Source organism: Saimiri boliviensis, chromosome 1 (genome assembly GCF_048565385.1).
Source record: "Saimiri boliviensis isolate mSaiBol1 chromosome 1, mSaiBol1.pri, whole genome shotgun sequence".
NCBI lineage: Eukaryota > Metazoa > Chordata > Mammalia > Primates > Cebidae > Saimiri > Saimiri boliviensis.
Genome location: NC_133449.1, coordinates 291108801 through 291123780, shown reverse-complemented (window position 1 = coordinate 291123780; position 14980 = coordinate 291108801). Strand labels below are relative to the sequence as shown.

General features: G+C 42.4%; 1 protein-coding gene across 1 annotated transcript in view; it reads right to left on the bottom strand.

The window, feature by feature from the left end:
- The window catches only part of DAP (death associated protein), a 78647-nt gene that overhangs the window by 54873 nt on the left and 8794 nt on the right, over positions 1–14980 (bottom strand). Inside the window, exon 2 of the mRNA XM_003932494.4 lies at positions 10065–10161. Within this exon, the coding sequence (XP_003932543.1) occupies positions 10065–10161 (97 nt within the window). The remainder of the gene's footprint in view (positions 1–10064; positions 10162–14980) is intronic.

Below are 14980 nucleotides of genomic sequence, written 5' to 3'. Positions count from 1 at the left end.
AGAACCATTAAAAATTGCCATAGATCACCATTTGGCATCTGTTACAGGTGGACTGACTTGTGTCTTCCAAAAAGGGCATGTTGAAATCCTAACTCTCAGTTCTTCAGAATGTGAGCTTATTTGGAAATGGGATCTTTATGGAGGTAATCCAGTTATAATGAATTCATCAGGATGGGTCCTAATCCAATATGACCAGTGTCCTTATGAAAAGGGGAAATTTGGACACAAAGACACACAGAGAGGAAAGACAACATAAACAGACACAGAAAGAAACCACGTAAAGGCAGAGGACTGGAGCGATGCATTTACTAGCCAGGAGACGCCAGAGATTGCCAGAAACCTCCAGAAGCTAGGGGAGCAGCGCGGAACAGATGCTTCCCACAGCTCCCAGAAGCAACCAACCTGCCCATACCTTGCTTTCAGCCTTCTGGCCTCCAGAACCGAGATGACAAACGTGTTATTTTAAGCCACCAGGTTGTGGTATTTTGTAAAGGCAGCCCTGGGAAATGAATACAGTATCTCTACAGTAGTCACTGCTTCAGGCAAGCAGCATCAGTGAATGCTCAAAGTAGCAGGCGAAAGTTTGATGGGAAACACAATATCCATAGGGTCTCAAAGTATTCCCCCATGAGATTTATATGAATTACAAAGGGTAAAATAGTACATTGATAGTGGAGAAACTTGGTAGATGCCATCTTAACCAGAAGATGAAAACTGGCATCGCCAGCCATGGGATGGGGAGTGTCGTGTGCCTCCTCATCTGATGCACCAAGAGGGATGAGATCTCGCTTCTGTGTGAAAGCAGGACCTGAATCCAGTCATGGAGGCACATCAGAAAAACTCAACTGAGGGACATCCTACAAAATAAATGACCTATACCCTTTAAACATGTCAAGGTCATGAAAGATTTTTAAAAGCTGGATAACTGTTCTAGGTTAAAGATGACTAAAGAGATGTCACTAAATGAAGTATTGTTCTGGACTGAAATTTGTGGCAGCAGTGGGAAACCTGGTCAAGTCTGAAGAGTCTGTAGATTAGAGAGCTGTACGATTTCAATGTCACTTTCCTGATATTGATAATTACACAGTACTTGCTTTTAGTAAACACACACTGAAGTATTCCAGAGTAAAAGGGCCCTTCAGAAGAAAGTTCACATAAACAGACAGATACAGATTTCGATATATGTAAGGGTAAGAAATGGGAGAAGCAAATGTGGTAAAATTTTACCATATGGGGAATATGGTGAGGGGCAGATGGGATTTTTAAGTACTTTTTTTTTTGCAACTTTTCTATATGTCTGAAATTATTTTAAAATAAAAAAATTTAAAAATCAAAACAGACGTAGTAATAGCTATCACTTAATATGTGCCTGAGATGGTTCAGGTGTTCTTATACATTGTCTAATTGACCAATGAATTACAATCACATGAGGGAAATATTACAATTCCCACTGGCACTCTAGGCCTCACCCAGGACCAAGCAGTGGCCAACCTTGGTTGGAAAGGGATGGGAGAATTGAAAGGCTCTCACCCACACGGCTCAGCATACACACAGAGCCTGCTGAAATGCAAGGGCAGAGCAGGAAAGTAGACACACGTTCGAGGCACTCATATCCTAAGCCACTACAAGTGGGAAAGTCATAATCCTACCTTCAATTATTTTGAAGTTTGTTACGTTTTGAATCTAAAGCAATGACACAGCCCAGGCCCAGTACAACTATAAATAACTAAATTAACTCCTACACACACACACACACATACACACTCACACACACACACAGAGAGAGCGAGACAAATGGGTTCAAACAGAAAAGGCAAGCTGTTTTCTCGACTGATGTAAATATCATTTACTTCAGCTTCTAGTGTCATTTCTGTCTTTGTCATTCTTTTACACACCAGGTTTTACTTTAATTAAAAATTAAAAGACGCTTGAAGAAGTGATGTGACCCATTGTAAAGAAACAAACAGTTAACAGAATGAGGGACCAAGACTGGATGCTGGACTCATCAGATGAAGATTTAAAATAACGGTGACAAATATGTGTGAAAAAACAAGAAATTTCAGCAGAGAAATGGAAGCTATATGTTTTTAAAAGCCAAATGGAGGTGGAAATGGAAAACAGGATATCTTGTGCCCAAACACTGGGCACAAGAGAATGGAGTCAGGTTCAAAAGAAACCATCTACACTGAAATAAAAGAGGAAAAAAGAGTTGGCGGTGGAGGGGAGAAAAACAAAGCATCTGAGGCCTGTGACCATATCAAATGGTTTAATATGGGTATAACTGGAGTCTCAAAAAAAGAAAAGAAAATGAAGCAAAGAAGTTTTTCAAAAGATAACGGCCAACAATTTTTCCAAGCTGATGACACCAAACCACAGATCAAAGACATTCAGTAAATCCCAAGTAAGATAAACACAAGAAAACTAAACTTGGTGCATCACAAACACACTGTTGAAAAACAAAAATAAAGAGAAAATCTTGAAAGTAACCATAAGTAAACAGAAACATTACCATAACCAAACAGAAAAATGACAAGAATTACAGCTGACTTCTAACTTTACACAATGGAAGCCAGGAAAAAATGGAATGCCATGTTTAACACATTGAAAGAAAAAACTTTTAACTAGAAATTCAATATATAGTGAAAACATCTTTCAAAAGTAAAAGCAAAACAAAGAGATTTTCAGAAAACCTAATTCATCTCTAGCAGACATTCACTATCACTCAGTAAGACAATAAAACAGATAGAAACCTAGTGGGGAGAAATGAAGGACACCAGACAGAATGAACGTTAGATGTGCACAATGAATCTTTAAAAGGTATTTCATATCTGTGTTTCTTTAAACATCTTTAAAAGGCTACTATTAAAATAATAATGATGTAAATGGAAGTAATAGCCAGCGGTGTGTTGGAGCTGACGTACACTGACATGGAAGAGCTGACTGTTTACATGTCTTCACAAGTCTGTTTAGTAATGTTATGTTAGTTTAAAATTGGCTGTAGCTGGGTGCAGTGGTCCATGCCTATAATCCCAGCACTTCAGGAGGCTGAGGTGGGAGAATTGTTTGAGCCCAAGAGTTTGAGATCAGCCTGGGAAATGTGGTGAGACCTGGTCTCTACAAAAAAATTTTCAAAATTAGCTAAGCATGGTGGTGCACACCTCTAGTCCTAGCTATTCAGGAGGCTGAAGTGGAAGAATTGCTTGAGCCCACGAGGCTGAGGCTGCAGTGAGCCAGGATCACGCCACTGCAATCCAGCCTGGGTGGCAGAGTGAGACCCTGTCCCAAAAAAAGCAGGTGGCTGTGGTAGGAGTATTCACACCACAAAAATAGCAAATGCTACAAATCAGGGCTTTTAAAATTTTTTCTTGAAGGGCCAGGAGTTAAGTAATCACCAGCATATTATTTTTTATATTATTGGTAGAAGTATATGACAAAACACAAAGTGGGTAGAGTGGAAATTAGAAGTATACTGTTGTAAGTTTCTTAAGTTGTTTATGAAGTAAGTAGTAGAATAGTTTTTGAGGGCAGACTAAGCTAAAACAAGGTTTGGCAAAGCTTTTCTATAAAGGGTCAGAGAGTAAGTTTAGTCCATCATTACTATTTATGTATCCCATTTTTGCAAACTTGCCTACTTGCTAAAATTTATTTGTAACCCCAAAATCAACACACATGGCACCTTCATGGTCACTCACAGACACAGGCAGAGCAGCGAAGGCTTTCTGTAGTATTTTTTTGTGTCAATCAACCTGCACTTTCCCAGATGAGGCTGAAGGTGGCACTCTGCCTTGTTTCCATTTTCATACTAAACACTTTATCATGGCTTCCATGATAAAGACACTCTTTTCATTTTGTTTTGTAATTAGTACATATATTGGGGAAGATACTTTGAGACTACACAAGTATCCTGTTGACTACGTAAAATCCTGTTTCTCCTCAAACTTTTACCTATTAATCCTGACACTCATCAGTGGATCTTGTCTAAAACAATCGCTGTGCTATTTGCCTCCTGGTGATATTCTAGTTCCCTCTTTTCTTATACATTAAGTAACTGGAGTTCTTCTATAAAAAAGAGCTATCCATTCTCCTGGTTTATTAATTCGACTGTTTATATCCATATGAACCCATATTTTACTGTATGGGTTAAAATCTTATACTATCACTTTATTGCAAATTATTCCAGCTAAGGCCATAAGGAGATCCTTTAGCTGGGCTTCTATAACATTCTGCCCTGCCCTAAACCTTTCTGGAGAACTTCCTTATATTCTGGCACTATAATGTATTATAGGCTCATCTAGGATTTCTCCTGTCCTGGCCTGGATTCAACCACTTCTCCAAGGAACCCTGGCTCCTCTGACTGGGGAATGGTGTTTAGACACCAGAGTCTGGGCCCTAGGGATGCTTATGGCTACATGGGTGCCAGTTCTTTAGGTCCTCTCAGTGAACAAAGCTAGGAAATACAGGTATGACACTAACCCTCTCATCCATATTCATTTTTCTATGTCTGTATAGGTATGTTTGTATCTATCATCTATCCATCCATCTATTCAAAACCATATGTTCACACAGATACTTCCAGTTCCCATCCAATAGCACGAAGTTCCCTTCAGTTGTCCCTATCCTGTCTGTAACCTCTTTCTCTGACAGTGAGGAACCTGGCTCTCGTGATCTATGACATATTTACCTGTTTGTTGAATCCTAATATTCACATAAGGCAATTTCAGAATTGCTAACCCATACCCTTTAAGAAGCCTGTTCACTAACTGAAGTAGACCATTTGTGCACAGCTCTTTATTGTCTTTAGCTTATAGTATTCTCTTAAAAATGTTGTTTTCCAGAGTTACTTAAGTAACTCCCTATTCCCTTCAATGTGGTTATATCAAGCAATTGCACTTCCCACTCCCTTCAATCTGTATGCCGTTTTGGGTCCTTCTCACCTCTTGGTTGATGTGAATTGTTGGCTTACTTGTCAGGTATATGAAGCATACCATGGTTCTAAGTCAGAACTCTGCAAAAACCCAAACTCAGGGAAGAACTGTTCCCTCACCTTAATTCCCATTCCTGTTTCTTCCTTCCTTCTACCTGTTTCCCATCCACCACTCGTCAGTGACCAAACCTGTTCTTTTCTGGTTTACCCCTCCTGTTACCCATTCCTTTTTAATATCTTGAACCAAGCCCAGTTCACGGCAGAATGTCAGCAAATGTTTGTCACTAAACTGTTTTCTGTAGTGAACCCCAACTCCTGAGGTCCATTCTGTGTCTGCAGTCTCTCCTTTACATAATGAAACTGGCTACTTCATCTTATGACACTCAACAAAAGGCTTTAAAATCACCACTTTCCTTAAGTGGGTTGGCTCTGAGATGGAATCAAGCAGCCACACAGGAAAGTATTAGCTAGTAATAATGAAGACGATTACTCTTCCTGGGCATGAGCCACCAGTAACTCAAACTCAGGTTGATGGAAATTCTTTGGCAGCATTTTCACATTTGGGGGATTTTGTTTTAAACACAGTATCTTAAAGCAACTTGGCAGCATAAGAAATTATGTTTAAGTCCGTGGAAAACTACGAGATTAAAGAGAATAAGAGTTGCATAAACAGTTGCAAGAAAAATAATTACTAGGAAAAGTTGCAGGGTTTTTTTTCTTCCTGTCACAAATAACATCTTTAATCTTCCAGTTATCCCTTTTCTCTGAATCAGTACTTGATTTTCCAATTAATGGGGAAGGAAGCCACCAGAGATGAGTCAGTAAATTTAAAAACAGTCATAAACGTCTAGCAAGGAAAGGAAAGAGTTTTACAAATGTACATCTATGGCTAAGGAAGAAACTGGCATTTGGTGTTAGGCACTCACTTTTACATCTGAACAACATCGGGATCAACATAAAAAAATATAAAACTTTCGGATCGGGTAATGTGGATAGGAAAGTCACATGCTGTAAGATATTTCCAAGAGGATAATTAAGTGTTTTATATATTCTGCGAGTAAGCGGGCTTTTCCACATCTAAAGTAAAACCAGCCCAGTTCCCTGAGACCTTGTTGTAAAGTGATAATTAGACCATCTACCCACGGTGAGGCTGCAGATGGGTAGGATTATGGGTTGGATTATAGACAAGGTTATGGGCAATCCCAGAATCAACAAGTTTCACTTACAGAGAGATCAGGATTACAGTCTATGTGGATCTAGAGACTTCTGTAACATATCAGGGGCATGGGCTTCCAAATCAAGACAGACCCAAGGCTGAATCCTGGCCAGGCCAATGACTACCTATCATTGGGCTGAAAACCTCTGTTAACCTTGCTTTCTTCATCTCTATAATGGGCACAGTAACACCAACTTACAGGTGTGGTGAGCATTAAACTCAGTGTGAAGCACTTAGCATGTGCCCAGCACAAAACAAGAGCTCAGTGGGTAAGTAAAGCCTCGTGGAAGAGAGTAAGGAATACAGAAACTGCCACCAGGGCTGGAATGTTGGTGCTGTCACTTATCCACCTTATGCCCTTGGTAAAGTCACTCCACCCTCAGAGCTATTGAAGAGGGAGTAGTAATTCAGAATGGGAGTAACAGCCAATAATAACCAGCTCTGAGATGGGGATGATGACAAACTGAGTAGCCGCACAGATCAAATGGATTATTATGAACAGAGCAGGTAGAACAGGGCCAAGCTCATTGCAGTCTGTAAGAATGAGTGATGATTATTATTAACTATGATTATTCAATCAGCCCACCAGAGAAATAAGGAGGGGGAGTGCATGGTGGTAAAAGTAAACTATTACACAGAGTACAAGGCCTGGTGCAGGGTGTTAGAAAGAGCTGTTTTGGAAACTTACATCAAGAGCTGAAGAGTGTACACAGGCTTACCCCGTTCTGTAAATGCTGTGTCAAGTTGTTTAACCCATAGCAGTAAACAGCCAAGCCAAAGTCAAGAGGACAAGTGCTAACACACTCATCCAGGATGTCTCATAGCAACTTGGCCTTGGGGAACAACAACAAAAGCTTTGCTCCTATACTCTGCAAACCATACCCTGCAGTCAGCCTGCTTCAAAACATCTGGTTCTCCAGAGATATAGAACAAATCTTTACGGTAAATAAGACACTACCATCTATAGTGCTGGGGTGCTCGATCTTTCCTCCTCAACTGTTTGTTTTCTGGCATATTTATTTAAATTGCTCATCTTCTATAAATTCTTCTATAAATTTCAACTCATGAAAAAAATCAATAGAAAGAACACTCGTGGGCTGTTCTGTCCTTACTTGTAAACATGCTAATAAATTGCCATCTCTCATTGTATTGACACTGTGTTAGGTGGAGAAATGGCTATTGGTACCTTACTCCACTTAAACTCACCAAGAAAAGCATGTCTTTCATGAACTTTCCAGGACTTTTTTTTTTTAGTCAAGGCTTTCTCTCTTGTTCTCTTTCTTCCATAGGACAACAGGTAGTTATGAAGAAGGGCAGTGACATCCCAGGTTTTTCTAGAGAGAAATGACTATAGGCCTACACACTCTTAGCCTCAATTCCCAACTCCAGAATGCTAGGAAAATGGAAGGTCTCCTTATAACTTCTATGGAAGCAAAACTTAACGTGAAGTGACACAAGCCCCTAAATTTAAAAAGTGTATCTAATTCAGTTTGAACATCACATACAGATTTCAGTATGCTGCTTGAGATCACACTGGGGGTGCCATGTGGTATATGCAAGGTTTTATTCTCCTCAAGGCAGTATTATCCTCCTAAATCCCGAAATTTCTCAATTCCAAAATAAGTCAGACCCCAAGTCCTTTAGATATACAATTGCCAACTTATAGGAGAGTTACTGATGCTGTAATGTTCCAAACACAGTTTTGGGAATAGAGTTCTGTGAATACAGTCAGTGAGAAAAGTAATTCTAGCATTTTTGTTTGTTTTTGAGTCGGAGTCTTCGCTCTGGCTCCCATACTGGAGTGCAATGGTGTAATCTTGGCTCACTGCAACCTCCTCCACCTCCCGAGTTCAGGAGATTCTTCTGCCTCAGCCTCCCGAATAGCTGGGAGGCATGTGCCACTACACCTGGCTGATTTTGTATTTTTAGTATAGACAGGGTCTCCCCATGTTCTCACACTCCTGACCTCAAGTGATAGACCCGCCTTAGGCTCCCAAACTGCTGGGATTACAGGCGTGAGCCACAATGCCAGGCCAATTCTAGCATGTTCTTTAAACTGCCTTCCTTAGAAACCAGAACTGGGACTGAATCTTTACACTGCCAATCTCAGGATTTAAAATGGACAATAATCACTAATAATCACTCAGATGCTTCGCCCTTCCTTCCCTCAAGTGGCTGCTCCGTAACTTACAGTGTATGAGGTTTTATAGACAATACCCAGTGGGGAAGGCCACTTACCAGCAGACAGGCGAGGTTACTAAGAACATGCCCCACCCCCGCATGTGGGCGCCTGCTCTTGGCAACGACTTTTTTTGGAAGTGCAGCCTACTGAGCACTCCATGAGAACTGGGTTTAAATTTCTGCTCCATTACCTAGCAAGGTGTATATATTATGGGCAGGCTGATATCCTCTGCGGGGTTCTGTTTCCTGTGTGCAAACTGGGGAGATTATCACCTATTATTGAGGACTGCTGGAATGAAATGAAGTAAAATCATGTACTGAATCCACAGGAATCAAGGTTAGCTTCTTTCCACAGCCTCTTTCCCTTTTCACACCCTTTCCTCCTCTGGCCAAGACATCGTCTAGAGACAGGCTGTAAGTTGAGAGCTTAGTGCTTTCTTCTGCATGGATGAGCTCCTGCATGTGTGCTCATGGTACCTGTTTGTGTACTGCAAAGTCGAGGGAAATGGATTCCTATCAAGCTCCTTGAAGCCAACTGGAAATCTGAACCTCCAAGGAAAACAGGTGTTGAGTAGGGCAAGGGGTCTGCAAGGAGACCCCTGTGCAGGCCCCAGGAGAACTGGGAGCAGAGGTATCATTTAAGGACACCCAGTCACTCATAAGGGTGTAGCCTTATAATTCTAGATCTGGCTGACAATCTAAGGTAGGAAATGCTTTAACCTTTCTAAAATCAGAAGTTCTCACCCCAGCTACAAAGACAGCCAGGCCCACCCCTGAGGTTTAATTAGTGTGGCAATTCTCACGGGTCTCCCTGTGATTTCAATATGGAAGCCTAAGTTGCGAACTACTGCCCAAAAACTGTTAGTATTTGCTTCTCTAGAATGACAACAGAAACCTGGAGTACAAAGACTCACAGGTGCAAAAATCTGCCCACTTCGTCCACTCTGATGGTCCAGCCTCAGGGAGAGGGTAGCTGGCAGCTGTGTCTACTATCAGAAAACCAAGGGGCCAGGAAAAAAAATTACAGCTGGGCGCAGTGGCTCATGCCTGTAATCCCAGCACTTTGGGAAGCCAAGCCGGGTGGACCACCTGAAGTGAGGAGTTCAAGACCAGCCTGGCCAACACAGTGAAACCCCTTCTCTACTAAAAATACAAAAATTAGCCAGGTGTGGTGGCATGTGCCTGTAGTCCCAGCTACTCGGGAGGCTGAGGAGGGAGAATCACTTGAACACAGGAGGCGGAGGTTGCAGTGAGCAGAGATTGTACCACTGCACTCCAGCCTGGGCAACAGAGTGAGATTCCGTCTCAAAAAAAAAAAAAAAAAAAAAAAAAAAAAAAAAGAAAAAAAAGAAAGAAAAAAAGAAAACCAAGGGGCCGCAGGAGACTACTTCTGCGCCACACAATGCCCTGGCTTCCAGGAAGGAGTTACGCTGGCTAAACGAGGCACCCGGGCAGGTGGAGGTATCTCTAACTGTGCAGACAGACAGGGCACCGGCCCTGGGTGTGGGGTGGGGAGCAGGGTGGGCTCGCTGGAACTGGTCAAGGAAGAGGACCTCTAGGGGCTCTAATTCTCCCCTGTCTGAGAACAGCGCCCCCTTCTCCGATTGGTAAGGGAAAAATACACAGAACGGGGCCCCACGTATCCCAAGAGTTATCAGAATCATATTATAGAGAACAAACGTTAATGTTTAACCGAACGGGGTTTTTGGGAAACATGCTCAAGGGTCGCCAGCATCGTCCCACCTGGGGCTTTCCCATTCCTGGTCGTCCTTGTCTTTCTCTTCTTTGGTGTCTCCAGTATGTGGGTGCTTCTGCACAATTCTCATTCCACCAGCTTTCACTGAAATGAAACAGAGAGAGTGGGATTAATGTGGAAATGGGGTTGCCTGTGGATCGGGGAGAGCTGGAAAGGTTCTGGTTGCCCAACGGCCACAAGTTAGTCTGGAGAATCTGGCAGTGACAATGATTAACTCAAGAAGGTCACGGTCGTCAGGGCAAATTCAACATGATTCAGCACTCAATGCAATCTCTTACTACAGAGCCGCTCAGAAACTTTCCAAGGCTCTTGTTTTTTCTATTTGTTCACCTTTCAGGTATTTTGTAAAAGCAGTAGTATAACCAGGGCACACACTACATAGCCAAGAGAGTGGCTGCTGCTTTCAGTTCTCCACGCTGTCTCGACACAAGGGCTCACTCCAACCTCTTCTGTGAAATTCACTTTCTCAAATATTGAAGACGCTTTTGATGGGGTGATATGGTGATGGGTGGCATGGGACAGCTCCTATGTCTTCAAAGAGCCCAGGCAAGTGGCAACAAAGACTTCTGCAGCTTTGCCCAAACTATGCTGTGAAACCTTACCACTGGCAAATGTTAACTTAGTTTTAAAAAACAGCTTTATTGATATGTAATTCATGTAGAATATAATTCACTCACTTAAACTGTATAATTTGATGGTTTTGAAGGCATTCAGAATTGTACAACTATTGCCATGATCAATTTTAGGGTATTTTTTATCACCCCAAACAGAAAGCCCACACCCATGAACTGTCACCCTCCATACCACCTCTCCCAGCTGCTTGAAGCCAGTCACATGGACTTGCTTATTCTGGACATTTGATGTAAGCGGAATTATAAAATACGTGGCTTTTGGTGACTGGCTCCTTGTCCTTAGCGTGTTTTCAAGGTTCCTCCATGTTTTAGCACATGTAAGTATCCCATTCCTCTTATCGCCAAATAATACTCTATTGCATGGATAATTCACATCCTATCTTTCCATTCATCAGTTAGACATATGCATTGTTTCCACTTTTTTGGCTATTAGGAACAATGCAGCTGTGGAGAACTTATACATAAGTTTTTGTATGGACGCAGGTTTTCATTTCCTCGAGTACATACCGAGAATTGGAACTGCTAGGCCACATGGTAACTCTGAATTTGTCCTTCTGAAGAACCACCAAACTATCTTCCAAACCCTCTGCACTATTTCACATTCCCACAGCATGTGCGTTCCCATTCTCCACACGTTCCGGACACTTGCTATTGTGTGTCTTTTTAATTATAGCCATCCCAGTGGGTGTGAAGTAGTTTCTTACTGAGGTTTGATTTGCAGTTCCCTCATGGCTAATATGTTAAAACTGTATTGTAAGGGGTCAGGTGATTTAGAATCTAACAAGATGCTGAGAAATACCAGGTTGAACAAAATTAAAAAGGTTTCCCTAAGACAGACCTTCTTGGCCCTAGCGTGCCACCCTGCATGGGAAAGACTTCCGAGAGGCATAGTGCATGCCAGCTCTCCCCAGCCTATCTGACCATAGAACTTTTCTTTGGCGGGGGGAAGGGGCTATAATACCCGTTATCCTCCATCAGGACTATAGTGCTCCATGAAATAGAGTTTAGAAATGCTGGCTGGTCCTAAATCCAAAAAGCCAGCCTCGCGTGGTAGTCACTAGCATGTGTTTTGGGATCAGCATGTTCCTCCATGCCCTCAGCTATGTGGTCTCCAACTAGTTACTCATATTCTCAAAGATTCCCTGCTTCCTCTGCAGAAAGGGGATAGATCTCCGCAGACTGAGCTGTTAAGAGGAGCGAGGTGTTCCGGGGAGCGTGGTGCTGGCTAGAAAGCAGAGCTGTTTTCTTTGCGGTCATTGGTCCTTCAGGCTCCGGGTGCAGGCTTTATCCAGCTTCCCCTTTAGAGTCTCTGCCACAAGCCGGCTAACATCATGACACAGTCAACTTGCCACGCCATGTCCTCTGGCATTGTAAATTTCGGTGGATCCTGCTGAGTCACAAAAGTCCAGGCCAAGTTTCTTTATGAGGCTGATGAATGGTAAGGAGAACGGGAGAGGCAGCCTGGGGCTGACATGCTTCAGGTTTACTGGTCTTCAACTTCCCTGGGAGACCTTGCCAGCAGCAGTCCCTGACTGGAGGAGATAGTGACGTTTGCTCCCAGGACCAGCAATGCCTCTGCAGCTGGCCGTTAGAAAAGGACAAAAGAGAGCAAGGAAAATGAAGGACTGTGTTTAAACGTTCTTCTGCTGACCTGGGTTTGCAACTAAAATCTTCCTGCTGCCCACACCGCTTTTCAACGGAGGGACATTCTACTTGGGGAAGAGAGAAATGGAATCCTGTTCAGTAATCCTCTCAAAAATCTGCTCTATAGCCCATTAATTGATTTCTAATCATTTTATTTTTCATTTGTAAAGCATTCATTTTTTTGTCTCAAATTCACCAGGTCTGTATTTGATGGGGTCTTACTGTTTTCTTGTGCTTTCAATTCCTTTATATATTTAATCATTTTAGGTGTACTTGCCTTATAGTTGTATATCCAATTATTTGATTTTCTGAAGTCCTCTGGAGTCCAATCCTGCTGTCTGTTTTTGTCTGTGGATTCTTGCTCTTGTCCTGGGAGATTGTGGACGAGGACTCTGTCTTCACTGGGCTTGACCAGTAATGATCTTATGGGGCCTGTGATGCAGACAGCAACCCTCGGGGGAGATGTTGCACATGTTTTTGTCAGGCCTGGAGAATAGGTGCCTGAAAATCCTTTTCAAGGCAGAGTTCTCAGAAGACAAATTGCCAGACAGTGCAAATATGAACTGAACTCTTATAAATGCAGGCCTTCGTTTACAAATTCTCAAGGAGACTTCTGTCCCCATGTGAAGCCCCGGCTGATACAGCCCCACTTCCTGGCGGTCCCAGGGCCACTGGGAAGGTTTCCCTCTTCCACCCTTTCCCCAGGAGTGTGGACTATGAACATCCAGCCTTCGCCTCTCCCCACCTCCTCTGGGCCCACCTCTTATGCTAAAGGTCTGAATTTCAGTTCCTTCTATGTTTTGGGTTTCCAGGAATTCCTTTCACTTCAAGGTCAGATTTTTTTTTTTTTTTTTTAAAGCAAAAGGCAAAAGACAAAACAGAAAAGTCCTACTATTTGCAGGCAGTTTTTAAATCTAAGATTTCTCAGCCTACGTAGTTGGCCTCCCAGTCAGAAATGGAGACCGAAAATACAATTATATAAACCTTAGGGTCATTTTCCACTCTCTTGAAACACAAGATCTGAGAGTTATGAATGTTTTTGGCCCAAGGAAGAGCTAGAACTGTCCCACTAAATATTTTTTAAAAATTAACTTCCCTCCCCCTCCATCCCACCTCTTTTCCATGCTCATCAGAAACTGATAAAAGATGCTATTATGGACTGAATAGTGTCCCCCCAAAATTCACAGGTTGAAGTCCTAACCCACATACCCTTAAATTGTAACTGTATTCGGAGAGATGGTCTTCAAATGATAATTAAATTAAAATGAGGAAACTGGGGTAGGGCCCTAATATAAGAGAAATCGTGTCTTTCTAAGAGGAGACAGCAGGGATGTGCACACAAAGACATGGCCTGCAAGGAAACAGCAAGAAAGCACCGTCTGCAAGCCCAGGACAGAGGCCCCAGGAGAAAGCCGAGCTGCAGCACCTTGATCTTGGACTTCAGCCTCCCAAACTGGAAGAAATAAATGTCTGTGGTTTAAGACACCCTATCTGTGCTATTTTGTTAAGGCAGGCCAAACAAATAATACAGATGCCCATTTAAGAGTGATCTCTCAATCTTTTCAATTTGGCACACATAAAACTTTTAAACTATAGCTCACAGATGTGTTAATAAAGTAAAAGTAAAAATAGCTGTGCAGCTAACTACAAAGAAAACGGATGATGAATGTCAAGGTGACATCTGAAGTGATCAAGTCTTCTGAAGCTCCTGCAGAGAAGCCTGTCCACTCCTCTGCTGAATGTCAGAGCTCGGTCACCCAGCATTAGCATGCACATTTAATTTAGTTTCTAAAACAATTAGCTTCATTGATCCCTCTCAGTATGTCTGGTGATTAATGTAGCAATAAAAAGTGGCAATAATAATAATAATAACTCAAGTCTGAGGCAGATTCATTTTAACTTGCAATACTGACAAAAAATATGACAGCACCTATTTGTTGTGATTGTTGTATCACTGTCTCTAGAACTCTTCATCTGTAAAACTACAAAGGCAGAATTACTTTTGCAGAAATCTTTGCAGAATTACTTGCAAATCAGTATTTTTAGGAGAAACAAAGAAATCTTCGATTTTTGTTGTGGCGGTTGTTATTCAAATGAGAGCTTCAAATTTAAAGAATGTTTAGCTTCCTCTTAACACAAGGGCTGTGCAGAGGCTAAGAACACAGATGCTGGAGCCAGAACCCTGGGTTCAAATCCCAGCTCTGCCTCTGTGTGCGTGTGTCTGTGCATAAGTGTGTGCACATGTGTGCATGTCTATGTGCTTGTGTGTGGGGGGGGGGTGGCTGTGTCTGGGCAAGCTGCTGAAGCTCTCTGTGCCTCAGGGTCTTCCATCTGTGAAGAGTGACGACGTTCCCCTCTCTCAGGGCAGCTGAGGATTAATGAGCACGCCTCCAACGGGGCCTGGCACATGGAATGTGCTCAATTGTTAGCTAGTCTTATTAAATGCGTTTTAAATTTAGCATTTAGTACTTAGAGAGGCCTCTAGAGTCCAAAATGTTGGTGCTTTTCCAGGTCTTCACTGTAGTTCCTTCAAGACCACTGCCCTATGGGTTGCTGGGGAATGAGAAAAAGACTGTAAAGCACCTGCCCACCATGGTGCTGACCACCGCCAGGACCTTCATCACGAC